The 27,678-nt window shown below is 40.1% G+C and overlaps 2 protein-coding genes across 4 annotated transcripts; one reads left to right on the top strand and one right to left on the bottom strand.

Annotated features, from left to right (window-relative positions):
* Positions 1-854: 854 nt before the first annotated feature.
* NIF3L1 (NGG1 interacting factor 3 like 1) lies at positions 855-16,398 on the bottom strand. 2 transcript variants are annotated; one of them, XM_043910430.1, is made up of 7 exons: positions 16,306-16,398; positions 13,013-13,473; positions 12,001-12,163; positions 9,443-9,569; positions 7,156-7,294; positions 5,250-5,333; positions 855-1,264 (listed from the first exon to the last, which is right to left on the bottom strand). In XM_043910430.1, the coding sequence occupies exons 2-7, from the start codon at positions 13,446-13,448 to the stop codon at positions 1,080-1,082; spliced, it is 1,134 nt and encodes a 377-aa protein (XP_043766365.1). In that variant the 5' UTR covers positions 13,449-13,473; positions 16,306-16,398; the 3' UTR covers positions 855-1,079. The 2 variants fall into 2 exon arrangements, with proteins under 2 accessions (XP_043766365.1, XP_043766363.1); XM_043910428.1 differs by having other exon boundaries at positions 16,271-16,373.
* PPIL3 (peptidylprolyl isomerase like 3) lies at positions 16,362-26,552 on the top strand. 2 transcript variants are annotated; one of them, XM_043910431.1, is made up of 8 exons: positions 16,414-16,498; positions 16,660-16,727; positions 17,443-17,518; positions 18,601-18,675; positions 20,127-20,220; positions 20,583-20,650; positions 23,224-23,342; positions 26,196-26,552. In XM_043910431.1, the coding sequence occupies exons 3-8, from the start codon at positions 17,516-17,518 to the stop codon at positions 26,320-26,322; spliced, it is 486 nt and encodes a 161-aa protein (XP_043766366.1). In that variant the 5' UTR covers positions 16,414-16,498; positions 16,660-16,727; positions 17,443-17,515; the 3' UTR covers positions 26,323-26,552. The 2 variants fall into 2 exon arrangements, with proteins under 2 accessions (XP_043766367.1, XP_043766366.1); XM_043910432.1 differs by lacking the exon at positions 16,660-16,727 and having other exon boundaries at positions 16,362-16,498.
* Positions 26,553-27,678: the final 1,126 nt, after the last annotated feature.

Genomic DNA, 27,678 nt, shown 5'->3' on the forward strand with positions numbered 1-27,678 from the left:
AATGAAATGGTGAGTTACCTAAAAAGCAATCCTTACATGAATAATCCTGAATATTCATTGAAGGACTGATGCTGAAGCTGAAATTCCAATACTTTGGCCACCTGATGCGAAGAACTGACTCATTGGAAAAGACCCTGATGCTGGGAAAGATTGAAGGTGGGAGGAAAAGGGGACGACAGAGGATGAGATGGTTGGATGGCATCACCGACTCAATGCACATGAGTTTGAGTAAATTCCAGGAGTTGGTGATGGACAGAGAAGCCTGGCGTGCAGTCCATGGGGTCGCAAAGAGTTGGATAGGACTAAGCGACTGAACTGAACTGAACACGAATAATGATCATGTATATTTACAACAAAGAGCAGAACTCACCCTGAGGGACATCCCTGGAGGTCCAGTGGTTAAGACTTCACACGTGCACTGCAGGACGCACCAGTGTGACCCCTTGTCGAGGAACTAAGATCCCCCATGCCACGTGGGATGAGGAAACTGAGACAAAGGTTAAGCAGTTTGCTCAAGGCCAAAAAACAAAATCTCATCCTGATTCTGAAATAGAGGTGGGAGATCAGTGATCTAGGAACAGGAACAACGAGACAGACCTTACCACCCTCCAAAGGTTACGACCTAGATATAGGTGAGCTAATATCAAGTTTTTGAAGTATACATATATAGACATACTTTTCTGAAAAAGTATATTTTTAAAATAACTAAGGACAGAGAGATCTAGAATGACACATCCCATCTATAACTGAGTTAAAGAGATGATTACTTGAGCTATTTCCCAAGAATGTTAAATAAACAGGCTTACTCCATATTTCCTAGAGTTTATAATAAGTTTATATTACACAGTATATTCTTTAATTTGTCCTTTATAATATTTATTCTTCAATGGTAATTACATTATAGTTTTTACTGTCTGAGCTACAGAACATCTGGAGAAGCAGATTAAGAAACCAGAAATGCTAATGTACCTTCTAAGATACTCTTTTGGAAGGATACCAACCCCACTGATTCATGTAATGGATTCACACTGGGAGCCACCTGCTTTCTATATTGTGTTATTGGGCTGTTCCTGCAGGCCTTATATCACATGAAGAGGGTCTCTGTCTGTTTCTGACAGGATAATATTAATCTTATTCTCCAAGTGAGCACCCAGCATATCTCGAAGATCAGAAAGAAAGCCTCGTTCAGTGTTGCTGTGTTCACAGAGGATGACACTTATTCCTTGGGAAGCAGCATCCAGAACATCATGGTGGGACATCTCACCTGCCAACAAAGGAAAGAGCAGATATTTAAATATCAGACACAGTCTGTGGACTATAGTTCTGTGCTGAACCATAACAGCAGAAATACCAAGTTTTCATCCTATATGAAGCAAATGTAATACAGCAGAACTTTATACATGAATCTAGAAAGTTATATGCATGTTTCTTATATGTCCTCCAATTTACAAAGAGAGACCATCCCACTGAGAATTCCAGATTCTTTCTCCTTGGCATATGCAAGGCAAGTATCCAAATTCACACATCCTACAGTATCTGATACCGCCAGAACTGACCTATAGGAACACCCATTCAAAAGGTTTCCACAATAAAATAAAATAAATGACCACTGCTTACCTCCCAAAGACTTCTTTATGCTTTGTGAAGTAAAGTGAAGTGTTAGTAGCTCAGTCATGGCTGACCCCTAGTACCCCCATGGACTCTAGCCCGCCGGGCTCCTCTGTCCATGGAATTCTCCAGGCAAGAATACTGGAGTGGGTTGCCATTTCCTTCTCCACGGGGTCTTCCCAACCCAGGAATCGAACCCAGATCTCCCACATTCCAGGCAGATTCTTTACCATCTGAACCACTAGGAAAGCCACTTATACTTTGCAAATACCAAAATTCTCAGCATCAACTGTAGTCTAATTCATAAGAATGAAATGAGCTTAAGGTTATTTCTAAATTAAAAACAAGGTATTTTCCTTTGACTCAGGCAAAATGTGGAGAAGGCACTGGCAACCCACTCCAGTACTCTTGCTTGGAAAACCCCATGGACGGAGGAGCCTGGTGGGCTGCCGTCTATGGGGTCGCACAGAGTCAGACATGACTGAAGCGACTTAGCAGCAGCAGCAGGCAAAACGCCTAGAAATTCTGAAGTTACTGGTAGAAGAGGATCTCATCTTTTGTGGAAAGATTTTGGGAAAACTCAAATGCGTTGAATTTTTAAAAAACACTTTGTGAATCTGATGTAAGAGCAAGAATATTTGGCTTTTTCATAAAAAGCACAATTTTGAAATATACTTAAGACATAAAGGTATTTAAAAAAAAGGTCTTAGAAAAAAAAAACACCTCAATTTCAATTCCCCACACTCTCCCCTAGCCAAATATGTATCATTTCATTATGAAGTGTTAGTCACTCAGTCGTGTCTGACCCTTGCGACCGCACGGACTGTAGCTTGCTAGGCTCCTCTGTCCATGGAATTGTCCAGGCAAGAACACTGAAGTGGGTAGCCATTCCCTTCTCCAGGAGATGTTCCCAACTCAGGGATCGAACCCAGGTCTCCTGCATTGCAGGCAGATACTTTAACATTTGAGCCACCAGGGAAGCCCTCACTGTAAGGACTAGTTTCTACTCAAGCACCTTTTAAAATATCTTAATTTAAGTAATAGTAGAGAAAAAGTGAAAGGAGGAAAAGACACTAAGTGGCCCAGTTAGAAGTCCTGCTTTAGGAAAGACAATCTGGCTGTTTGGACTAGTATACAATTTATATTTCCAAGGAGCAAGCTTGCCATCTGCTGGTCTTCCTAGGATACTACCCTTTATGATCTAATATGTAAAGCTTAAAGGAAGGGTGATGAAAATGGTCTTTTTGGCTGGGGTTTCCCATCCCTAAAGTGATATACAAAGTGACGCCTCACAGATTACAGACATCTAAAGTAAGCTAGATAAGACGTTTTCTGTTTCCCCAACTAACCATGTAAGAAGGACATTTTAACATTTTGGAACTGTGTGAATTTATCTCATGTACACACTGCTTTGTGATACGAAAACTAATTTTAAAAAGTCATTATTTATGAGAAAACAATCATACACTCCAAACTGAGAGACATACAAAAAGGCAAATGGCCTATGCTCTTCAAAAATGCCTGTGCTCTAGAGACAAAGTTGAGAACTAGAACAGATGCAGTGTGTGATCAAGAATTGAGCATCAATCTGAAAAAGAAATACTATAAATCTTGATCAATTAACAATACTAAATTCCTGAATTTGGTCATTATAACATGGTCATATAAGGGAATGTCCTCGCTCATAGGAGATAAAATGCTGAGGTATTTGAGGGTAAAAGGTCATCATATCTGTAATTAATTTATAAGTGGTTTAGGAGAAAACATAAATACATATTAGGTTGGTGCAAAAGTAATTGTGGTTGGTACAAAAGTAATTGAGATTCAAAAGTAATTGTTGGTGCAAAAGTAATAGTAACTCAGGCTGATGAAAAAGTAATTGAGGTTCAAAAGTAACTGCAGTTGGTGCAAAAATAATTGAGGTTGGTGTAAAAGTCAACCACAATTACTTTTGCACCAACCTAATACTTAGGCATACACAAATATACACACACATATATGATGTTATAGAAAGACAGAATGTACAAATGTGGCAAAAAATAGCCATTAGTAATCTAGGTGAAGGGTGTATAAGAGTTGATTATACTATTCTCACTGCAACTATTTTATAGGTCTAAAATTCCTTCAAAGTAAAATGTTAAATTTTAAAATAGAAACATCATGTTAAACTGTCTATACACTGAAAGTTTATTTCAATCTGGTATAAATTTGAGGGCTTATAAAAATCTTACAATTTAGGTGACCTAGACAGGAAGGATATCTAAAGAGTGAATATATGTATACACATAACTGATTCATTTTGCTGTACGTTAGAAACTAATACAACATTATAAAGCAACTATACTCCAATAAAAATTAAATAAATAAATAACCACCCCCCCCCCCAAAATAAAACCCTTGCTTCTTTAGAAGGAAAGAAAAGAAAACAGACAATGGTCACATACACTTTTAATTGGTTCAAAGCAATACATCAGGCTTGCTAAGATGCTGCACCTATTCTCAGAGATATGACATTATTTCAAGTGCAGCAGCCTTCGTAAGGGAGTATGCTGGATAATAAGACATGGGTGTATGGTGGCAGGAGAGGTCTAGTAATGGCAAGTCCCAGAGGTGGCCAAAGGAACCCGGGGCTTACAACCCTTGAGCCTGGTTTTAGAAGTGGGTACAGTAACCTCAAGCCCCTGTCTCCTAGCCCTCAAGCGGCCCAGGGGCAGTAACGCAGCTGGGAGCAGCAGTGTTCAAAGTGCCTCCAGCTCCCTTGGAGGAACAGTGGGCCATGTTACCAATTAGGTATTACCAACACGGCCAGAGCATAGAGCCTGGGAGCCAAGCAATTTCTGTCCAAAAGAAATGCATATTGTAGATTAAGAACAAAGTGACAGGAATTGGGAGAGGAAGGTATGATCAGCAGGGGTAGGAGCTGGACACTGTCAAGAAAATGCTTCTCAGGGGAGGTTACCTTTGAGCTTATCACCAGAAGTATAAGAAAGGAGCAGAGAAAAGACATCCCAGCCAGGGAAAACAGCATGAGCCAAGACTGCACGAAAGAGGGAGGGACGTTCCGGCTTCAGCAGGGCACTTGGAGGAAATCGCTGAAGGGTTTTCAGCCACGATAATGTTATACACCATCACATCTGTACTTCTCCAAGTTAGTTCTGGGGGAGTGTGTGGAAGATTAAGCTTAGAGGCTTAATGAAGTACTTTAGGTAGGGGATGCCTGGACGGAGATAAGGGGAAAAATAGAAAGATTTTGGAGCTGGAACTGAGAGAAAGTGATCATTGCCTTCAGGGCCGAGTAAGAGGAACAAGTTTCTACCTAAGGCAACAGGTAAAAAGTGTCCCAGTAACTTACGTGAAATCTGAGAGAAATCATGTTTAGGAACAAAATAGGTTAAATAAATGCTGAACATCACTTTTTAGATAATCTATTAGATGATTTTTTTTCCTTCCACAAAGTATGTGGTATGTCCCCAATTTTGACATAGTTCTTATTTAGTTCAGGTTCAAAAACATTTATTAGATCCATCTGTATGTTAGATGCTATCCTAAAATCTGCTAATTTTTACCTTGTAAAAAACAAACCAAGGTAGGGAAGGGATACACAAGAAAAGAGTACAAGAAAGGTCCAACGGCTGTCCTACCTGTGAGATAAAGGTCGGCATCTGTCCCCTGCAGGACGCTGCTCCCAGAACCAGCGCACAGAGCCACGACTTTGACTGGGGACTCTTCACAATAAAGAAAGCAAGAGACCAACACTTTACAATTCCCCTTCATATTCATATTACAATCTGTACCAGGCATCTGATATGTAATATCTTATCTTACCCAGTCTTATCACCGGTATGTGAATTTTGTGAAAAAAATTTTAAAAAATAATAGAACATGTCTTCGTATAGGCAGACAGACTATTCCGTGGTATTACAGAGCTAGCCTAAGGCAGGATTATTGCTCCGGTGGACACTGGCTGTGGCACAAGCCCCCACGAGGCGCCTCCGAACAGCATCCACCGCCATGAGCACCAGGTTTGAGGCCTCACCGGAGCGGCCCAGTTAAGCGACCTCACCTGGTCTCCAGGTGACAGTGAGAGGCAGGCACATTTGTCTCTGTTCCCAGGTAAGGAAGCTAAGGAACTAAACAGGCTAGTGAGAGGATGCTATGCAACGGATTTGACACACATCTTTTTAACTTTTGATTTTATATTGGAGGATAGTTGATATATACAAAACGAACTTATAGTTACCAGTGGGGAAGTACGGAGAAGGGATAGTTAGGGAATGACATGTACATACTGCTGTATTTAAAATGGATAACCAACCAGGACCTACTGTTTAGCATAGGCGACTCTGCTCGATATTACGTAACAACCTAAACGGGAAAAGAATAGGTGCGTGTATAACTGAATCACTGTGCTGTAATCCTGAAACTAGCACAACACTGTTAACTGACATTTTTTTTAACATGGTATTTTCCTAAAAGAGCATCCTCTGGAGAGTGAAATACAGAAACTTTCAAGCCAAAATCCAACAAGTGTTGAGCACTGAGGTTTCTAGAACAGACACTGCATTAGTAGTATTTCAAAAAAGGGGCAATGGGGCCGGTCAGAAGTCTTACTCCACCTCTGCCACCCACCTTCTTCGGAAATGAGCACTCGTGAGTTGTTTGATCCAACTGTGGATTTTGGTTAAGGCAGTTACCTCTGCAAACCTCAAATTTTTTCACCTATACAACAGGAAAAATAATACTTTCCAGACATCTAACAATAGCTAGCATTTACTGCACTTAATGTGTGCCAGCCACATGAACTGTATCACCACTCTCACGTCTGTCAAAGTCACGCAGCAGACACGACTGTTACATGAACCCACAGCATCAGACTCCACACTCATGACAACTGCACTCCACCTGTTGCCTTCACAGTGGAAACACACACACTGAGGGCACTCTGAATAGTCCCAGGCTCACTGCAGGGGCCCAGTAAATGTTCTGCTCGTTCCTTTTGTTCCCCAATTACAGGAGAAAGCCAAGAGAGAAGGCAGTGGCTACAAAACTCAGCAACCGCAGTCAATTACATCACCGAGCATAGCAGTACCTCACTATAAGTTATCACCAGTATTGTAAAACTTAAGATCTGCCTTGTACCTGGAGCAATCACTGCTTCTAGCTTTCTTCCTGGAACGTGGCAGGAGTGCACTCCATGCTCTCCCTGGGCTGAGTGACTCTGAACAATGAGTTGAAGAGAATATGTATCATTTCTAGACTACAATGTTTAACTGCAGTTTAAGACCCTCCTTCTTCAAGACCTGTCTACAATAAGCAGACTCCCCTGCTGATCTGAGATGGACCTGGAGTGTGAATGAGAAATACATCTTGTTTAGACCGAGGAGATGTATATCACAGCATAACCTTGTCCACTCTGACCAATAAAGTAAATCAGTTATCTTCAGTGAGCTGCTAACACATTTCTATCATACTGATAGAGCCAAAAGTTTCAATTTTTGCCCAACATTATCAGTAGGTATGCTGGACAAATATAAAAGACATACTTACCTAAGGTCTTCCCTATTCCAAGAGCAAGGCGGACATGAGATAGTTTTAGGTGGCTTTTGATTCGCTCAATCATGGTTGCCAAGGAGACAGACTCATCCAGTGTGCATAACCGTCCCATCCCAGTATGGAGAAGTAGAGGCTGTAGAGAAACAGAAATTAGGAAAACTGGACATCATCAGTCCTAGAAAACAATTGCATAGAGCAAAGAGCAAACACAGAGATCCATAAAACAAGGGTACTACGAGCTTGCTATAAAACTAGCTCCAGGGCTTTTCTGGTGGCTCGGTGATAAAGAATCTGCCTGCTAATGCAGGAGACACAGGTTCGATCCCTGATCTGGAAAGATCCCACATGTTGCAAGGCAGCTAAGCCCATATACCACAACTATTAAGCCTGTGCTCTGGAACCCGGGAGTCGAAACTACTGAAGCCCTTGGACCCTAGAGCCCGTGCTCTGCAAGAGAGAAGCCACCACAAGGAGATGCCCATGAATAGCAACTAGAGAGCAGCCCCCAATCACAGCAACTAGGAAAAAGCCCACGCAGCAATGAAGACCCAGCACAGCCAAAAATTAATGGATAGATAAAAATTTAAATAAGAAAAGTAGCTCCAAGCTAAAATTTAGGAATGCCAACCTGACAAAAATATCTTCTGACTTCTAGGAGCTCAGTCTCCTGAGAAGGTCGTTTTCTCTTTTCCTATTTTTTTTTTGGCTGAGTGGCATGTGGGATCTTAGTTCCCTGTCCAGGGATCAAACCTCTGCCCCTTGCATTGTAAGCATGGAGTCCTACCAGTGGACCACCAGGGAAGTCCAAGATAGGCACTATTTTTTAATGGGATCACAAAAGAGTGACAAAATAGATGAGTTGAGATGGGAGGAAGGTGGGTACTTGAAGTAAGGGGAGTAACATAAGCTTCTACAAGAACTTGGGTCTTGAAGACAAACCAGAGAGGCGTTAGGAAAGGAGTGATGTCAAGTGCAGGATGATAGGGTGAGATGTGGTGAGGCATTCTACTTTTCCCTTTTCCTTTTTATTTAGTTATTTATTGAGGCATTCTAAACAGAGAGAACATGTACAAAGGTACCAAGGTGTGAGGGAGTACACAGGCAGATCTAAAAGCAGAGAGTACAGCCGGTGTGCAGAGCGAGGGACGGGGAGGGAGGAGCTGGGACAGGGGTCCTCGCTGGTCAGGAAAGGCTACACACTCTAAGCCGAGAAGCCTGGACTATCTCCTGGAGGTGCCCGCTCAGGAGTTCACTGTGTCTTCTATCCCAAGGGAGGGAACATGAGAGTTTCCAACTACTGTGGCGGCAAAGCAGAGAGGAGAAACATCTTATAGATTTAGGGACAGAATCAGCAGGGCTTGGATGTATGGGAGCAAGGGAGAATTGTTCAACCTGCAAATAAAACAACTCTTAGGGTCACCGGTAAAACAGAAAAAAAAACTTGTATTTAAAAGCATGGTATGTGGATAAGGTCAGTATTTGTATATACTGGATTTTAAATACTTGTAAGATCTGTAAGTGGAAAATGTTCAGAAAGTGGCTGGATATACAGATTTTTAAAAAATTTTTATCTTTTACCTTAAGAAAGCATCCTGAGACAGGAAGTAAAGACATAGGGATCATTACAAGTCAAGTTAAAGGAATGAATAAAATGGTCCAGGCAGAGGGTACAAAATAAGAGCCTGAATCTGTAACTGAGTCTCTAATCATGAAAAAGTACCATCATGGTCTGAATGTTTCCGTCCCCCTCAAATTCATAGGATGAAATCCTAACCTATAGATTAGGAGGTGCAGCCTTTGGGAGGTACTTTCGGGTCATGAGGTTGGAACCCTCACAAATGGCATTAGTGCTTTAGAAAAGAGGCTCCAGAGAGATCCCAGGTCCCCTTCACTGTGTGAAGACACAGACAGAAGCACCACCATTGAACCATGTAGTGAGCTCCATCAGGCAGCACTCAGAATCCGCCAGTGCCACGATTTTGGACTTCGCTTCCTCCATAACTGTGAGAAATTAAGTGTCTGTCGTTTATAAGCCATCCAGTCTACAGTATTCTGTTAGAGAAGTCCAAACATGTTATGGTGGCCTGAATGGACTAAGATATCTACATTTTTGTATTCCTGAAACGTCTCCCTTTTTCAATAAACTTTCCAGGGCATAACATGCTTTCCTCGCCACTTTGGGCTTCTACTCTAGGCAATAGTTAATAACCTGTTGAACTAACACTTTACATATGAATTTGTCAAACAAAACTGCACTGTAACGTAAGATATCTTTTATTACCTTCTCTAGTGACAGAATTTCAGTCCTCTGATAAAACTGCCTATTCTGGGAAAGAAAAGCCACCACCTGCATCAAAGCTTGCTGAGTACAATTCAGACTGAGCCGTGTTTGTTCTTCATCATCAGTCCTGGAAAAAAAAGTCACTTGGTTTAGGATAAATATAAACAAAATAAATATAAATTTATATATATACACACATTTATGTATTTAAAATAATCCATAGTTTACAACCTCCGGTAATAGGAGATTAGATTTATATGGAATTTAGGATTTAATTCCAAACCATTTTCTAGAATACTGTTTCTCAAACTTCAGCAAGCATCAAAATTATCTCATGGCCTTATTAAAACAGACTGCTGGGCCGTACCCTCAGAGTTTCTGCTTTAGTAGATCTGAGTGGGGGCTGAGAATTTATCTAACAAGTTCCAGGTGACATTGATGTGCTGGTCCAGGGACCTCACTTTGAAACCCCTGTTCTAGAACTGTTCTTAGTCCTGGTCGTGCATCAGAAATCTCCTGCTGGCTTCTTAAAATAACAGCTGCTGGACTCTTCTATAGACTCTGTGAAACAGAACATCTATGAATGGGGCTGGGGCAAACAATGTTTTTGAAGTCCTAGAAAAGTTAATTTTCAAACATCATTGAATACAAGGATCTCCCAGACAGATTCTCAGGCAAATCCCATTCTAATTACACAGATTTAGGATAAAGCAGAAAATCTGCACTTTTCTTTGTTTATTTTTAATTGAAGGATAATTCTGCTATAATATTGCATTGGTTTCTGCCACACAACAACATGATGCATTTTTCAAAAGCACCCATTATGCTTATGATTCAGAGGGTCCCTGAATCACCCTTTAAAAAGCAACACGCTTGGGAATTCCCTGCTGATCCAGTGGTTAGGAGTAGGTGCTTTTATTGCCAGGGCCTAGGTTCACTCCTTGGTCAGCGAACTAAGATCCTAAAAGCCATGAGGCATGGCCAAAAAAAATTTTTAAAAGGAATATCCGAGAGCCTCTCCAAAAAAACTAGCATCAAGAAAGTTTCGTGTTTAACCATAAACTCTAAATATATATCACAGAATTTGAGAACTCAAAGACTCCTTACAAGATAATGTGGAAGCGTAGTTTCAACACTGGAACCATCTGCAGAGATTTGAAAAGAAAAAGCAAAAACAATGCCTGGTCCCAGTCTAATTGTTAAGTCTCAGATACTACCTGTAATGTGGAAAAACTGGAACCAAACTAAATGTGTATCAGTTCTTTAAAAGGTCCACCAGTTAGGAAGAGAAATGCTTCAAGAAATTACAGTACATTCATAATAAGAAATCTACATGGAAAGATTACTATGACAAGTTGAAAAGGCAAATACAGCATACCATTTAAATTAAAAAAAAAAATGACTAAAACAAAACTATACATTCCTTCATGTCCCTATACATGTTTGGAAAGATACCCACTTCTCTGAAAACAAAAGAAAAGACAACTTGAGTTGAAGATCTTGGGACTGAGTAAAAGGGACAAGGAGGACTTTGGTATTGTTTGAAGTTTTCATGCTCTATTTGTATAATTTTAATTTCAGTATTCACACAGTATTTCAGAATGGTAAAAGATATCTATGACTAGAATCTATGCAAAATCTTATAAATAATTTTTCTTAAGGTTCTTGAAATCCCCCAATACTACTATAGGACATTTACTATGGCTTTAGTATAATGTATCTACACATAAAAACCACTCATCAAAGAGTCATTTTTGGTGTAGCCTATGTGGATTTCCATTTTAGCTTTGCACAGTGGCAGTATCACAGCCAGTGAGATTTACCCAAGGCATGATTACTGCTAACAGATTTCCATTTTATTAAAAGGTCACTATATTTATCTGTGGTTTTTTTTTTAATAATTAAGTCCTAACTCTGTATAATGTGTCTTTTACAATGCTTTAGTGGCTTCCCTGGTGGCCCAGATGGTAAAGTATCTACCCGCAGTGCAGGAGACCCGGGTTTGATTCCTGGGTAGGGAAGATCCCCTGGAGAAGGAAATGGCAATTAGTAGGCATTAAGGTAAATTAGTCCCCCCAAAAAATCTCCAATGAGGCAACACTTTTTGGTATCTCAGACCTAATTAAATGATTGGCCTATCTGAGAGGCATTTTAATGTATTTTTTCCTTTCAAGTGTTTGGGAATCATCATGTGCTGGGAACTGATAAAAGTAAACCTATACTATCAGTATATCACTAGGGTTTATCTACATACCCTAAAGTAAAAATAGCTTTCAACACTGTCAGGAGGATTAGAAATACTGTAAGATGTGTGGTATAGTCCTTCCTGAATAGAAAACAGTCAGTAAGTGTTATCATTTTTATTGTATTGAAAAGATCCCATAGTTTTCTTTCTCAGGGACCCATATGCAAATGAGAAGAACGCTCTTTTGTAAACCTACCGGAGGAAAATGATTTCACCCAAGGAAAATAATTTGTTGTAAACTTAAATAGCAGGGTTATAGAATTTGTAAGAAAGATTCCTAACATATACACAAGAAGAGGAAAATATATTGTACCTAGCAGAAAAAGAAGTGACAGATACACCTGCAATTTCTTTCAGTGCAGAAATGACTTTGTCCAGGTCTTGGGTGTGGGTAACACTGAATTCTACTCTGTGAGTTCCCTCCGTGGGGTAGTCAGGAGCTTTGGAAGGATGGATGGGAATGGAGGTGCAAACACCTAGAAAAAAAATTGTCAGGAGTTAAAAGAGATTTTGTGGGTTTTTTAAAAAATTAAAAAGAAAAACTACTACTGTAAGAAATGAGTATTCTTTAAAAGATTCATTCTTAGATGCTTCTATAATAAACACACACAACATGGTCCTTACACATACACCCAATAGTCCCCATAACCTAAGGATTTCGTATTATCATACAGAATCATAATTCTTTTCAGAACTATTTTCCAGAAGACTTAAATATCACAGAAAGTTGGACAAGACTGACTCATGAATTTCTGATGGCATATAGAATTGTGACTGCTTACTAAATTTACTTCTGTAAACTATGATTCAAGACACAAAGCTCATAATCCACTTGACCACACTAATCCAGATTGTATCATCACAGAAGCTTCAGCCCAGCACAAGGAAACTAAAAAGGCTTACCAAAAATAAAGCTAAAAACACGTACACTGAATTCCCTCATTGTGCTGGGCATAAGCACTAACCCATTGAAACTATCTGACTGATATATGAAGTATATTCTGGAGAGGCCTGAGCTTTCAATTCAATTCAACAGGCATTTCTGGAGCGCCTGAGTGCTAGCCACTGTGCCACTTGAGTAAGGAATCACAAAGCTCAGCCAAAAATGAAGATTTCCAATGTGGTCTTTATTCAATAAGAATAAAATTTCATTTTCAAATATAATTTAATTGTCAGGTTTCAGCAAGATTATTTTAGAATATATAAAGACAGAATAATGGTCCGCATCCCTAAAGAGGTTAAAACACGAATGAAAAGACACTCTATAAAATTTCAAAGCACTGACAGGGAAAAAGCTAGACATGAAGGATCAAGAGGCTTCTCACCAAGCCCTTTAGCCAGCCAGCTGTTGACCCCTTGAGGAGCAGCGTCATAGGCGGTGTGAGGAGAGTAGATCCCAACTCTGTTCTCCAGTGCCCGGATTACCAGGCGCTCCTTCCACGTTTTCCAGGTGATGCGCTTCATGGGTCGGAAAACAGGCGGATGGTAGGAGAGGATGAGATCCGCCTTCTTCTGCAGCGCCTCCTTCATCACTTCCTCCGTCAAGTCATTGGTCAGGAAGAGCGTGTTTACAGTGTGCGGTGGGCTCGGTTCCACCAGCAAGCCAACGTTGTCCCAACTCTCAGCAAATGAGAGGGATGCAAAGTCATTCAAGGAGGAAAGGAGAGCCTTCAGATCCATGAAGGAGCGGGAAGAACTGTAGATCAGGGAACGGACCAGGCGGGCTGTCGTGGCGACCAGGCGTACACGAGATGACAACATGCAGAAGCCAGGTAAAACTGAGGATCTGAAGTCAAACACAGACTATGGAGCACATGTACACTTTACAGACTCAAACCCTTTTAGACAGCAAAGTATATGAGCAAAAGAGCTGTAGTCTCACACTAAAAAAGACAGACAGACATGATGGCATGCATACTCCGTTGCTTCAAACCCAGGCCTCCCGCATTGCAGGCAGATTCTTTACCAGCTGAGCCACAAGGGAAGCCCAAGAATACTGCAGTGGGTAGCCTATCCATTCTCCAGCAGATCTTCCCACCCCAGGAATCGAACCAGGGTCTCCTGCATTGCAGGCAGATTCTTTACCAACTGAGCTATCACGGAAGCCCACTCAGTTGCTTCAGTCATGTCCAACTCTTTGCAACCCACTGGACTGTAGCCGGCTAGGCTCCTCTGTCCATGGGATTCTCCAGGCCAGAATACTGGAGTGGGTTACCATGCCCTCCTCCAGGGCTTCTTCCTGACCCAGGGATCAAACCCACGTCTCCTGCATCTCCTGTGATGCAGGCAAATTCTTTACTGCTGAGCCACCAGGGAAGCCATACCTAAGTTCAAATATTGGCTCTATCATTTACCAGCACATGGTATCACAGGTGAGTCACTTAAGCGCTCTGAAATTGTTTTCTCATCTACAAAACGGAGATACTATAACTTACTTCATAGGTCATCTGGAGGAGTAAATGGATTAATATGTTTAAGTCACCTTGCACAAGCCTGGAGTGTGTGTGTGTGTGCACGTGCGTGTATGTGTTGCTCAGTCGTGTCTGACTCTTTGCATCCCTTTGGGCTGTAGCCCACCACACTCTTCTTCCCATGGAATTCTCCAGGTAAGAATACTGGAGTGGCACCATTCCCTTCTCCAGAGCACAAGCCCTGTACATAACACACAATTACATTCACCCCCTCCTCCCTGTCCCCCACACACCCTCTGTTCTTATTCTCCTCACCCTTACTTCAACCTTCCTTATCCACTTCTCTAGATATTACACTTCCTCCCAAGACCACTTCAACTTCCTAAATAAAGCTTTTCTGGACAAACTTTCTCTTTCAGTGTCTCCCCTGTTACTCCAGACATTCTCTTAACTGATGTTACATTCCTGTTTGTCTCCCCTAAAGCTACCAGAGAGCAGGAACTATCTTTTCTGCATCTCAGTATCTCCAATATGGGCCAGCACTAAATGCTTACTATACACAGACATAGTTTCCCTTCCCCTATCATAGCAGAATTTGGAGTTAGGGTGGTATATACTGACATTAAAAAGTGCTTTATCAGAGAGTTCCCCGGTGGCCTGGTGGTTAGGATTCCAGCTTTCACTGCTACGGCTCAGGTTCGACCCCTGGTTGGAGAACTGAAATCTCTCAAGCTGTGGGACATGGCCAAAAAAAAGGTGCTTTATCGAGAAAAAATAATGATACCATATATAAAAAATTAAGTGGTTTATCAGTAGCCAGAACCACGGGATGCAGAGGCGGGTTACTGTGAATCAGCAACGTCAAGGCAGCAAAGGGGCAGGAGATGCTGCCCCCAAACGAACACCTTGGTGCCAAAGGCCAGAATCAGGAGGCGGGAGGGGTGAAGGGGCAGGGTACTCTGTCCGTAGAGTCTGTCAAAGCCTTCTAGACATCTGTATCCTACACAAAAAACAACACGGTCAGCTCAATTCTTAAACTGAGTATCTATAAAAATTTTTTGAAGAAAAGCATTTCATGGTATGCAAATTAACAAGAAAGCAGTCAATTGTAAATTTTAATTGAAATACTTGTAACTCGTTAACTTCGGAAACAATTTTTTAAACTTTTATTTGTACACAAAAAATATTTAATATTTAATGCACTTATTCAAAATATGGTTTGGAGTGATGTAGAACCTCCACAAACCCCTGAAATGGGGTCTTAGAAGATCTTCTTTTTTTTTTTTTTTTTAGAAGATCTTCTAAGTGTCCTTATACCACTTGCGGGCTTCCCAGGTAGCTCAGCTGGTAAAGAATCCGCCTGCAATGCCGGAGAATGCAGGAGGCCTGGGTTCGACCCCTGGTTGCATACATCCCCTGGAGGAGATCATGGCAACCCACTTTAGTATTCTTGCCTGGAGAATCCCAATGGACAGAGGAGACGGGTGGGCTACAGGCCACGGGGTCACAAGAGTCGGACACGACTGAGGCACTAGGCACCACAGCACACACCCCTTCCAATCTCCAGATTCCAGGTCCTGATACTAATCACTCCGCTCTACAGACTCTTCTAAATCTGGCAAGGGCTAAAGTGAAGCTCTAGTGGTCTACCACGCCGGTGTTGATTTATGTACTGTTAAATTCGTAGGACTTAAAGGTAACAAAATACTCCCCATCCACAACGAAGCTGCGTGACTTGAAGCCACAATTAACAAGAATGCGAGGCGGCCCAGCATGGTAGAAGACCACAGACTCTAAAACCACACTGACTCCCAGAGCCACAGCTGTCTGCGGTTTCTACCTCTGAAGGATGGAAATAATAGTCTCCAGCTCACAGTGTTGTTGCAAGATTTAATCGTAAAGCTGGGGAAAAGTGCCTGGCCCAGAGTCAGCGCTGTTTAAGTATCATTAGCAGGGACACTTCACAGCCTGCAAACTGCGCCCCCCCTTTTTCCGTCCCACTTCAGACGTTTTCCAGGACAATGAAGAGAGCATGTAGCAAGGCCGTAAACCTGAGAATCAGGGCCCCGGCCCCTCTAGAGCCCTATCCTATCTCGACGCAACCCGGTTTTCTGCGCCCATCTCTGCCCTGTGGCTATCAGGTGCTGCCACAGCCCTCCACCGAAGACTCACCAGTCTCGGGAGAATCCAATTCTCCCAAGACTCACCAGTCTCGGGACTCCGTGAGCGCTACTTCCGGTCCTGCGCGGAACGTCCTGCTGCTGTGAAAGTGGGCGGGACGCCGGAGCCGGGCGGAAGAGGTCCTTTACATTTTACGTCTGAGCCCAAGGCAATTCTAGAGGTTGTCCAGAATTAACGCTTCTTGTCCTAGTGTAATTATTGAACGAGCCCCCTTTCAAGGTCAGAAGTGTTCCTGGTGGGGAACAAATCATACATTCTCTCCCTAGTTCTTCTCGTTTGGGTTACAGATAGGGATGGGGGAAGGGAGGACGCGAACAGGCAAGGGGCGTTCTCTCTAATGGGTCTCTTGCTCGACTTCCGGTGGCATTTCGAATCTACAGACCCGTGGGGGCACCTACGATTGCATCTTTGCTGTTTTAGCAACAACTGTGCTAATCGAAGTGGTTAAGTAAGTATGGGTAACGTCAGTTTTGTTTCATTAGCTTAACTCAAGAGCTGGCAGAGCGCTGTGTGTTTTAGTTCTTGTACTGCTCCCAGTGAGTATTTGTTCTGCGCGGGGAGGGTGACGACTAGTAAAGAAAGAAAGTGAAGTCGCTTAGTCGTGTCCAACACTTTGCGACCCCATGGATTATAACCTATCAGGGTCCTCTGGCCATGGGATTTTTCCAGGCAAGAATACTGGAGTGGGTTGCCATTTCCTTCTCCAGGGGGATCTTCCCAACCCAGGGATCGAACTCAGGTCTCTTGCGTTGCAGGCAGATGATTTACCATCTGAGCCACCAAGGAAGCCCATGTAGTGTACTAGTGCTAAGTGCTGTGAGAAAAAGAGATCGTTAAGGCAGGTTTACCCAGACATTTGGGCAGATATTTGGAGGTGAGGAAACTAGCCATACAGATGTCTGTGTGTACATGTTCCAGGCGAGGGGAGCACCCAGTGCCTGGACCCCAAGGCGGGAATGTACTCGGCCCTTGAGAAGTGAGCAGGGAAAGAGGAGTTTGAGGGTCTGGAGTTGATTAGTTTAACCTGATCGCTTCCATAACCGAATTTTTATTACTTGGGTAGGATGGGTTCTCGTTGACACTTTTTCAAGTATGCCATAAAGCTGAGCTTGTGTGAGTTAAGAGAGGGAGATGAATTCAATTCTCTTTTCTTTTGTAAATAGAGGCTCGTTTTTGAACTTCTCTCAAAAAACTCTGAGAAAGTAACAGTGCTCCCTGAAACCATCAAGAAAGAAAATGGTAAATTTTATGGATTTCTTATGAATGTCTTTCAGAATAAGTAATTTTTTTTAGAAACGCAATCAAGGGAATTAAAACTGCATGGAAATTTCAGTGACAAAACAGAAATAATAAGCTGAAGAACTATACAGTGTAAAATGATTCTAAACAAAACCAGCAAAGGCAAAATTAAATTATGTTTTTCACTTAACACAGAATTTACCTTTGTATGGAAAAAGATACGAGAGAGAGATGGAAAGGGGTTGTTGCAGAAGAGCATAGTCAGGTGTGGTCCTTTTCATTGGATCCTTTTGCTCTTGATCTAAGATGGACAACTGGAGCTGGAGATAGAAAGAAAGCAGTGTGCCCCACCAACACACACACATTCCTGCCCTCTTTCTTCAACTTAGCGTACTCTGACTGCTAGATACTATTGTAAAAAGAAGAGAAATTTAAAAAGAAGTCTCAGAAGCTTTCTAGCCTCTCTGGGATGGGGTAACAAAAGGAGTATTTTGACTACCAATGAATAGATTAAGCAAAAAGGCAAGAAAGAAAGAGTACTCTGGTTACCTCTGCACATTTAGGATCTGAAAACACAGATGCTTTTTATGTCTGTTGTCTTTAGTGGAGAAAGAAATTGTTTCAGTTCTCACAATTAAACTACATAAGGGAAATGGTAAAAAAAAAAAAACTTGTTTGTAAAAGTTTTTTTCATACTATTTTTCAATAAATATTAATGACTTAGTGAATTGCTTATTTAAGTCAGTCACACTAACATAAAAATCATTTTTATTGATGAAAAGTTCAAATAAGATAATTATTTCCATCATATTATTTGCTCCCAAATTTTTTAGCATAGATACCATTTTACCTAAACATTTACATTTCTCCTCTGGAATTTTTTTTTTTCTACTGCTGAAATAATTTTGAAGAAATGCAACTTATCTCTGAAGAGCTACTGTGTGGATAGATCATCTCTGAAATGGTGTTTTTTTCTGTCTTTATTCAGATAGTCATCTTTAATATCTAGTTAGGGAAATGATACAGTGCACAAAATCACCTGAAGAAATCTCATTTTTCTCACAAATTTCTCTCCTTTTTAGTCGGTGACATTGCATACAGATGTAGGTGATATTAAAATAGAAGTCTTCTGTGAAAGGACACCCAAAACATGTGAAGTGAGTACCATAATATATGCATAAAAGATGAGTTAATGCAATAGGGTAACCATTTTCAAATTGAGTCACCTAACTTAAATGGCATAACCCCCCCTCCCCCAAAAATAGAAAACTTTTCTATAAAGCCATTGTCAAGAAAAACCATCAATCATAATTTCTGATCTAATTTATACTTCACTTTCTTTTAAATGAATTATTTAGTTTTTGGCTGTGCTGGGCCTTCGAGGCTGCATGCAGGGCTTCTCTAGCTGCAGGGAGCAGGGCTGCTCTCTGGCTGCAGTGCACCAGCTTCTGTTTGTGGTGGTTTCTCTTGTTGTGCAGACAGGCTCAGTGGTCGTGGCACACAGGCTTAGTTGCCCCCTGGCATGTAGAATCTTCCCAGACCAAGGATTGAACCTGTGTCCCCAGCATTGACAGGCAGATTCTTAACCACTGGACCACCAGGGAAGTCCTACACTTCTTTTTCTGGTGTTAAAAGTGAGTTGAAGAAAGGATAGACAATTTTTCTCTTACCATAGTGTGGCTGGTATCTTTTTCTCTTGGCTCATTTTTCTCAAGAAATATAGGGGAACTGTTCCGTTCATCATTTCACTTGTTTAAATAACAAGGATAGAAGGAACCAGGGAGTGCCTTGGCGGTCCACTGGTTAGGACTTGGTGCTTTCACTCCTGTGGCCTACGTTCAGTCTCTGGGGAACTAACATCCCATAAGCAGCGTGGCATGGCCAAAAAGAAATACAAGAAAGGGAAAAAAAGAGAGTCAGCTATATATATTCATTCATTCAGCAATTTTGCTTATGAGAAGCTATCTTGCCAGCATCTGGAACTTCAGTGATGAACAAGAGACATTCCTTGCTCATGTGAAGCTAATATTTACCTGATAGGCAGAGGGGAGATTCATTCTAGAAAAAAATGTAATTCTAGAGGGAAATAATGCCTTGAAGGAAATAAAGTGTTGAGATGGAGAATAATGGGAAAGGATTTATTTAAAAGAAGGTGAGGGCAAGGCTAGCCAAGAAAGTGGTACCGCACTTGAAGAACTCAGTGTGAAAGGTAATGAAGGCATCTCCATGGCAGGACTTATAAAAAAGGACGTCCCAGGTATAGAAATAGGTACAGGGCCTCAAGGTGTGAAAACCTGACTTTTTTTAATAAACTTTCAGAAGACTGATGGGGTTAACAGAGTAAGTAGCAGGGAAGGAGTGATTATCATTATGAGATGCAGAAGTAGGCTAGGTCATGCAGGGCTTACTAGGGTCTGCTGAGGATTTTGTATTTTCTTTCAGAAACAGAAGGAAGCTATTGGAGAGTTTTAGTCAGTGACTTTATCCAAAGTAATGCCTAAAGGACATTGTTTAAATAGGTTGCTGCAGTATTTCCAGTAAATACAATTCATTTGTTATCTAAAATATGTTTCTGCTACATTTCTCAATCATTATTTTTACTCTCCAGAATTTCTTGGCTCTTTGTGCCAGTAATTACTACAATGGCTGTATATTTCATAGAAATATCAAGGGTTTCATGGTTCAAACGGGAGATCCAACAGGTAAGTGATTCCAGTTAATACGTAGGGAATTGAATATATAGTGTAAAGAAGAAACTAGCTAAAGAATAGAAAAATAAAAGCATGTGGGGTTTTTTATAACTTACCTTAGCAAGAAATTTTTAAGCAGAAGCTACTAGCACCAAAGCCCTAAAATATGAACAATATTGATAAGGAGGGTTTGGAGGTTTTGTAGAGATACTTTATTTTTATGTTCTTTAAAGTTCATTTTGGGGAAGAAAGAAAGGACATATCAGATTTTATTTGTATTTAAAGGGTTACACTATATAAACTAGCCCTTATATTTAGAAAATGAACTCTTTCACCTTTAATTAGATACTTCATTTGTTTCTCTTGTAATATAGGTACTGGAAGGGGAGGTAACAGTATCTGGGGCAAGAAGTTTGAAGACGAATATAGTGAATATCTTAAGGTATATCCAAAATACTTCAGAATCTATTTTTTCATGCTGTGTTTACACTTGGAAACAGATACATATGTTGTAATAATACAGGTTAAAATAATTAGTAAATATACTTTTTTTTGGTAGTTTTTCACGCTTGATAAGTGATGTCAGAAAAGAAATATAAATGTCAGTTCTAGCCTAATATATAATGGAATCTCACCATCACATGAATCTTGACATTAGGTGAACTCATCTTTCAGTCCAATCTGAAATGTTTAATCAATAATATACCTGTGGGGCTTCATGTCTCACTATAAAATTCATGTTGAATGACATGAATCATTGGTCTTTTTGAGAGTGGGGAGGAGAGACTGTCAGACCTCCTGGTTGCAATATTATCAATCGCCAGCTTTTTATCTTCATCTCTTAGATATTTGAATATTTCTGTATTAACTTCACTTAATGTCTACGGTAGATCTCAGCTAGGTCTCAGAGAAGTGCATATAAATAAATCTTCAGCATAGAAAAATTAGATACTTATATTTCCTTTGTATTTTTTCAAACTTTCTAAAGAATTTTCTTTTTTCTATAAGTTAAAAAACTAGTACATATTAATTAAAAAAAAAAAGTTCCATTCCTCAGAGATGACATCAGTTAACAATTTATTGTATAGTCTTTCAATCTGAATATGTAATTTAGTATATTGTTTTGCAGTTACGGTAAAATGTACTCAGCAAAACTTCTAAAAATACTCACTTCAGTGTTTATCTCTCGACGGTGACTAGGAATAATTTATCTTTTTACTTTTCTATAATAAATAGATATTGTTAAAAAAAATATTGTTACAAAATTGGGGTTAGGAGGTGATAAATTATTTAAAAAGTCATCCTTTTCCTGAATTGGAAATGAAACAGTTTTTTAGGCATTGATTAATGACTGTTTCCATGGTACTGATCTGTCATCCTATACCAGTGATTTTCAAACTTTGCTGGTGACAGATTGACCTGTAGAAGTTTTAAATTAAAAAAAAAGAGTAGGGCCTTACCTCCCTAAATCTAGAGAAAAACAATAGAACTGATTAGGACCGTGAGTACATTTTAAGATTCCCTGGTGATTCCTACACAAACAAGGTTAAGAACTATTTTCTAACATACCAGAAATGCGGATGCATGAATAGTCACATTCTCTAACCCAGAAATTCCATCCCCACATGTTTACCCTAGAGAAATTCATGGACATGTGCACTAGGCAACATGTACAGGTATGTTCCTAGAGTACTACTTGTAATAGCAAAAATCGAAAAACAATGTCCATCAATCTTTGAGTGGACTAACTGTAGTATATTCAGTAGTAAAATACTATACAGTGAAAGGAATACGTATAATACATGTATGAATCTTAGAAACATTATGTTAAGTGCAGAAATAATTTTCTAGAAGACTAAAAATAGTATGAGCTATTTTATGGAACTCAGAAACCAGCAAAAGGAAACAATATATTGTTCAGGCATTTATAAAGATATTAGAATACTAGTTACCACTTCAAGAGGCTGAAGTAATAGCTGAGAGGAGCATATAGGAATATGCAACAATTTGGTAAACTTTAATTCTTAAAACTTGGAAACAGGTTCATGGTTGCTTATTTTATTATACTGTAAGTGGTACATATATTCTTATGATGCATCAAATACATTTGGTTGGTAGTCACCTTTTAGGGAGACAGTAAAGCTTTAATATCCATGTCGTTGCATCTCTGTGGTTTGTCTCACTACTGTCTGCTGATGGATAGAATAATCATTGGACAGAGTAACCATTGGAGTTACTTTTAGTGTATTTTATATTTGGGCATCTCCCTGTAAGCCAGTTCTGTCTTCAATTTTATTGGTAAAGTTCTTTTAACTCTGGTACACATCCCCTGTTATAACAGGGTAATGAATAATAGACAAGGCCTTCCTTAGATCACCCAGTCCTGGGTTTATGAACTGACTGCCCATAGGTGGAAGACCCACAGATTCATTCTCTGTGGCCATTGGTTTAAAAAAATTGTAAATGTCATGAGGCAAGAGATACACTGTTCCTTTTTGCCAGATTCCACCATTCCCTAATGTTTACATTCTTCCCAATTATCAATTATTATCTGCTAATCCTTGTGAGAATTAGAATTATGAAAAAACCCCTGAACTAGTCCAACCTCCCTTGTTTTACAGATAAAGAAACTAGCCAGAGTCCAGTGTATATGTGAAGAGATTATGGGAATTTTGGTTTTGTTGTCTGCCTGATGGTTTCATGCCAGCACACTGTTCCTTAATACAAATGTAAGGATTATTTCTATTATACATTAGTGTTGCTGAAAGTGTTTGCGGCTGTACTTCTCCAAAGAAGAAATTGAGGAATATGATTTGGTATATAAACAATTTACATACAAGTTTTGAGAGATACAGATAATACAGAAACTGAACATTTGGACTAGCCCTATGGAACTGATTACATGTTTTCTTGATCTTTTAAATATTGGGAAGGTGAAGAGTGCATGTCTTGTTTCAGTCCTACATTTGGAATGCTTATGTAAAAACAGTTAATACTTTGGTCTGTCCTTTTCAGCACAATGTTAGAGGTGTTGTATCTATGGCTAATAATGGCCCAAATACTAATGGGTCTCAGTTTTTCATCACCTATGGGAAGCAGCCACATCTGGACATGAAATACACAGTATTTGGCAAGTGAGTATTCTGATTGAGAATTTCACTGCAAAGGATGCATGAGTGGCTGTGATCATGGCGTAACTAGTATCGAAAGAGCAGTATGAGAGCTAAATGTACCTGAAATTTACATCCACCACTTAATAGGCATGTGGCCTTGGGTAATTTACAACCTCTCTCATCCTCAGTTATTTTGTAAAGAAACACCAGCAGTTTTTTCAGGATCTTATGCAAGTTAACAGTATGTATTGTTTTCATTCAGAATAGCATTTTGTATCAACACATCTGAAAAACAGTTGCTTAAACAAGATGAACTGGGATGGTGTCACTGATGTCCCAGGTGCCTTTCTTTTTCTCGGCCACCATTAGCTTTCATTCTGAAATTCACCTCATGGTTATAATTTGGACAGCAATGGTTCAGTCAGAACATTTGTGTTCCAAGCAGAAAGGAGGAAAGGCAAAAGGTGCTTGCCAGCTGAATCAGTCCCTTTTTAAAGAACTTTCCTGGAAGACCCAGGCCTTACTTACAAGTTCAGTTCAGTTCAGTCACTCAGTCGTGTCCGACTCTTTGCGACCCCATGAACCACAGCACGCCAGGCCTCCCTGTCTATCACCAACTCCCGGAGTCCACCCAAACCCATGTCCATCGAGTCGGTGATGCCATCCAACCATCTCATCCTCTGTTGTCCCCTTCTCCTCCCGCCCTCAATCTTTCCCAGCATCAGGGTCTTTTCAGATGAGTCAGCTCTTCTTATCAGGTGCCCAAAGTATTGGAGTTTCAGCTTCAGCATCAGTCCTTCCAATGAACACCCAGGACTGATCTTCAGGATGGACTGGTTGGATCTCCTTGCAGTCCAAGGGACTCTCAAGAGTCTTCTCCAACACCACAGTTCAAAAGCATCAATTCTTTTGCACTCAGCTTTCTTTATAGTCCAACTCTCATATCCATACAGGACTACTGGAAAAACCATATCCTTGACTAGACGGACCTTTGTTGGCAAAGTAATGTCTCTGCTTTTTAATATTCTAAGTTGGTCATAACTTTCCTTCCAAGGAGCAAGAGTCTTTGAATTTCATGGCTGCAATCACCATCTGCAGTGATTTAGAAGCCAAGAAAAATAAAGTCAGCCACTGTTTCCACTGCTTCCCCATCTATTTGCCATGAAGTGATGGGACCAGATGCCATGATCTTAGTTTTCTGAATGTTGAGCTTTAAGCCAACTTTTTCACTCTCTTTCACTTTCATCAAGAGGCTCTTTAGTTCTTCCTCACTTTCTGCCATAAGGGTGGTGTCATCTGCATATCTGAGGTTATTGATATTTCTCCCAGCAATCTTGATTCCAGCTTGTGCTTCCTCCAGCACAAGAGAGGGTAGGAAATGTTTTTCAGCTAGATATATTGCCATCTCAATAAAATCAGCTCTCTATAAATAAGAAGAAAGGGGAATGGAATCCTGAGGAGACTTTTAGCAGTCTCTGCAAGGAAATCCATTAGATGCACTATCCCTGGGAATTGCTTTTATAAATCAACATGAAGTTAATTTGTCAACAAATTATTTACTGTGTCCAGTAAACTAAGGCACAGTTCTAGAGTTTATTTTATTTAACAGTTTGGATGCGAAGCTAGTTTAATTAAAAATACAAGAGTCTACAACTTTTCTTTTTCATTCCATATGCATTTCTAATTTATAGATTAATACTCGATGAAAAGGAATATTATAGCCTTTAGTAGTTTTTGTGTGTATATGGATACACTCCCTTTCTTTTATTTTGTCCCTAACCCACCATTCAGAATTATTGATTAGCAATTAGTAGGACTTATCTTACTGAATTGGTTAAAAAACACTGTAGCATTAACCTTTTTTTTTTTTTTAGCATTAACCTTCTTAATAGCATTCTTCTTGTAGCATTCTTAACCTTCAGTCTAGTAACTCCTTGAAACTCTTTTCTGTATATGCACACACATTTTTCTCAGAAAATGGTTCATAGCTTTTGCTGGTTCTCTAAGGTACCCATTCCCAAAACTTACCTCAACTCTACATGCCCTTTTTTTGCCTGGGGTCTTTTTCCTGCACCCTCTTTTTTCTCTTACTGACCCAGAAGGTGGGAAACCCTTTAAAATTTACAATTTAAAGACCTTAACTGCCTGCCTTTGGGCGTAAAATCAAAAGGCTTTGGCTATAGTAACATTTTAATGGAAATGTAAAATAAAATGGGAATCTGTTATTTTAAAAGTACCTACTCTAAGTCTTAGGAATTGATTCAAAAAAGCCACTTTGTCTTAGTAGACTAAGTTTCTAGAACATATTAGAAAAACAGCTGTATTTTTTTTTTCTCTGATAGAAACATGAAGTAGGCTTGCCGGAAGTGGGCTTAGCTGTCCATCTTCTCTTCAGTATTTCTTCTTGTTGTTTAGAAGCAAAAAATAAAAACACCACGTTTAAACACTAAAGTACAAAGAAGCTACCCATGCCAGAACCTTCAGTGTAGGGCAGTTCTCATAATAACTGTCATCCTTACATACTTTCTCCAGGCTTTTCCTGTAGCAAAGAAAACCTTCTGACTTTGTATTGGCCCCATTTGTAGCTAATCCATGTGAATGAGGCAGAATACATCATTTAGATACTTTGATGGGAATATTCCTGCCCATTGCTACTTTTGTCTAAAGGCATAAACATGAATTTTTGTTTCTGAATTTTGGGCCCTACTTATGGCAGAAAATCAAAGCAATATCTTATTGTATACTCAACAGGGGAACTCAAAAAACTGTACAACTTGGTCATTTTCTCTTAGAGCAACTGTAATTGTTGTAGGTATTTGGATATTATGTTTCAATTGTAGGAAATTTTCAAACATTATATTGTTTCTCTTTCAGGGTGATAGATGGTCTGGAGACTCTAGATGAACTGGAGAAGTTACCCGTAAATGAGAAGACATATCGACCTCTTAATGATGTACACATTAAGGACATAACTATTCATGCCAACCCATTTGCTCAGTAACTATAATAGACCTGGACAGATACTTGGCAAGCTATTCAGGGAACACACCTATTATGGTTCACTCAGTTTTAATTATGTCAAAGATTGCAGCTTTGTTTACAACTAAGATCTTCTGTGAGGTGCTGGTACCAAGAGGGGACAAACAGTGTTTAGTCCTATTTTTAGGGCATATTCTATGACTATTATCTAATGCATTTCTTTAATTAAAAAAAAAAAAAACCTGTGTTTAACTTTGTATTTTCATGTAAACATTCATTTTTAAATGCTGAGTGTCAAATGCAGGCATTTTTACATACTCCTACCTAATTACCTAATTACATACTCCTACCATATCTAGTCCACATCCTGTTCAGTTCAATTCAGTTGCTCAGTCATGTCTGACTCTTTGCAACCCCATGGACTGCAGCATGCCAGGCCTCCCTGTCCATCACCAACTCCTGGAGTTTACTCAAACTCATGTCCATTGAGTTGGTGATGCCATCCAACCATCTCATCCTCTGTTGTCCCCTTCTCCTCCCGCCTTCAATCTTTCCCAGCACCAGGGTCTTTTCAAATAAGTCAGGTCTTCGAATCACGTGGCCAAAGTATTAGAGTTTCAGCTTCAGCATCAGTCCTTCCAAAGAATATTCAGGACTGATTTCCTTTAGGGTAGACTGGTTGGATCTCCTTGCTGTCCAAGGGACTCTTAAGCATCTTCTCCAACACCACAGTTCAAAAGCATCAATTCTTTGGCACTCAGCTTTCTGTATAGTACAACTCTCGCATCCATACATGACCACTGGAAAAACCATAGCTTTGACTAGACAGACCTTTGTTGGCAAAGTAATGTCTCTGCTTTTTAATAAGCTGTCTAGATTGGTCATAACTTTTCTTCCAAGAAGCAAGTGTCTTTTAATTCCATGGCTGTAGTCACCATCTGCAGTGATTTTGGAGCCCCCCAAAATAAAATCTGTCATTGTTTCCCCATCTATTTGCCATGAGGTGATGGGACCAGATGCCATGATCTTAGCTTTCTGAATGTTGAGTTTTAAACCAACTTTTTCACTCCTCTTTCACTTATATCAGGAGGCTCTTTAGTTCTTCCTCACTTTCTGCTATAAGGGTGGTGTCATCTGCATATCTGAGGTTATTGACATTTCTCCCAGCAATCTTGATTCAACCAGCTTGTGTTTCATCCAGTCCAGCATTTCACATGATGTACTCTGCATTTAAGTTAAATAAACAGGGTGATGATATACAGCCTTAACATACTCCACATCCTAGACATATTTCTATTAATTAACTATTTACTTTGTACAGTTAGAGGAAAGATAAAGAGATTGCCTAGAGAGGCCAGTCAATCCATCAGGTATTTCC

This window comes from Cervus elaphus, chromosome 8 (assembly GCF_910594005.1).
Source record: "Cervus elaphus chromosome 8, mCerEla1.1, whole genome shotgun sequence".
Taxonomy (NCBI): Eukaryota; Metazoa; Chordata; class Mammalia; order Artiodactyla; family Cervidae; genus Cervus; species Cervus elaphus.

Bases quoted from the DNA above. Each gene is read 5' to 3' on its own strand.
- PPIL3 (XM_043910432.1), top strand. The intron at 20,221-20,582 runs GTAAGTGATTCC...CTTGTAATATAG, and splicing joins TCAAACGGGAGATCCAACAG to GTACTGGAAGGGGAGGTAAC. The intron at 20,651-23,223 runs GTATATCCAAAA...TGTCCTTTTCAG, and splicing joins AATATAGTGAATATCTTAAG to CACAATGTTAGAGGTGTTGT.
- NIF3L1 (XM_043910430.1), bottom strand. From the start codon at position 13,448: ATGTTGTCATCTCGTGTACGCCTGGTCGCCACGACAGCCCGCCTGGTC. The intron at 9,570-12,000 runs GTACAATATATT...TTTTTTTTCCAG, and splicing joins GTCACTTCTTTTTCTGCTAG to GACTGATGATGAAGAACAAA. The intron at 7,295-9,442 runs GTAATAAAAGAT...GTTTCTCTACAG, and splicing joins AAATTCTGTCACTAGAGAAG to CCTCTACTTCTCCATACTGG.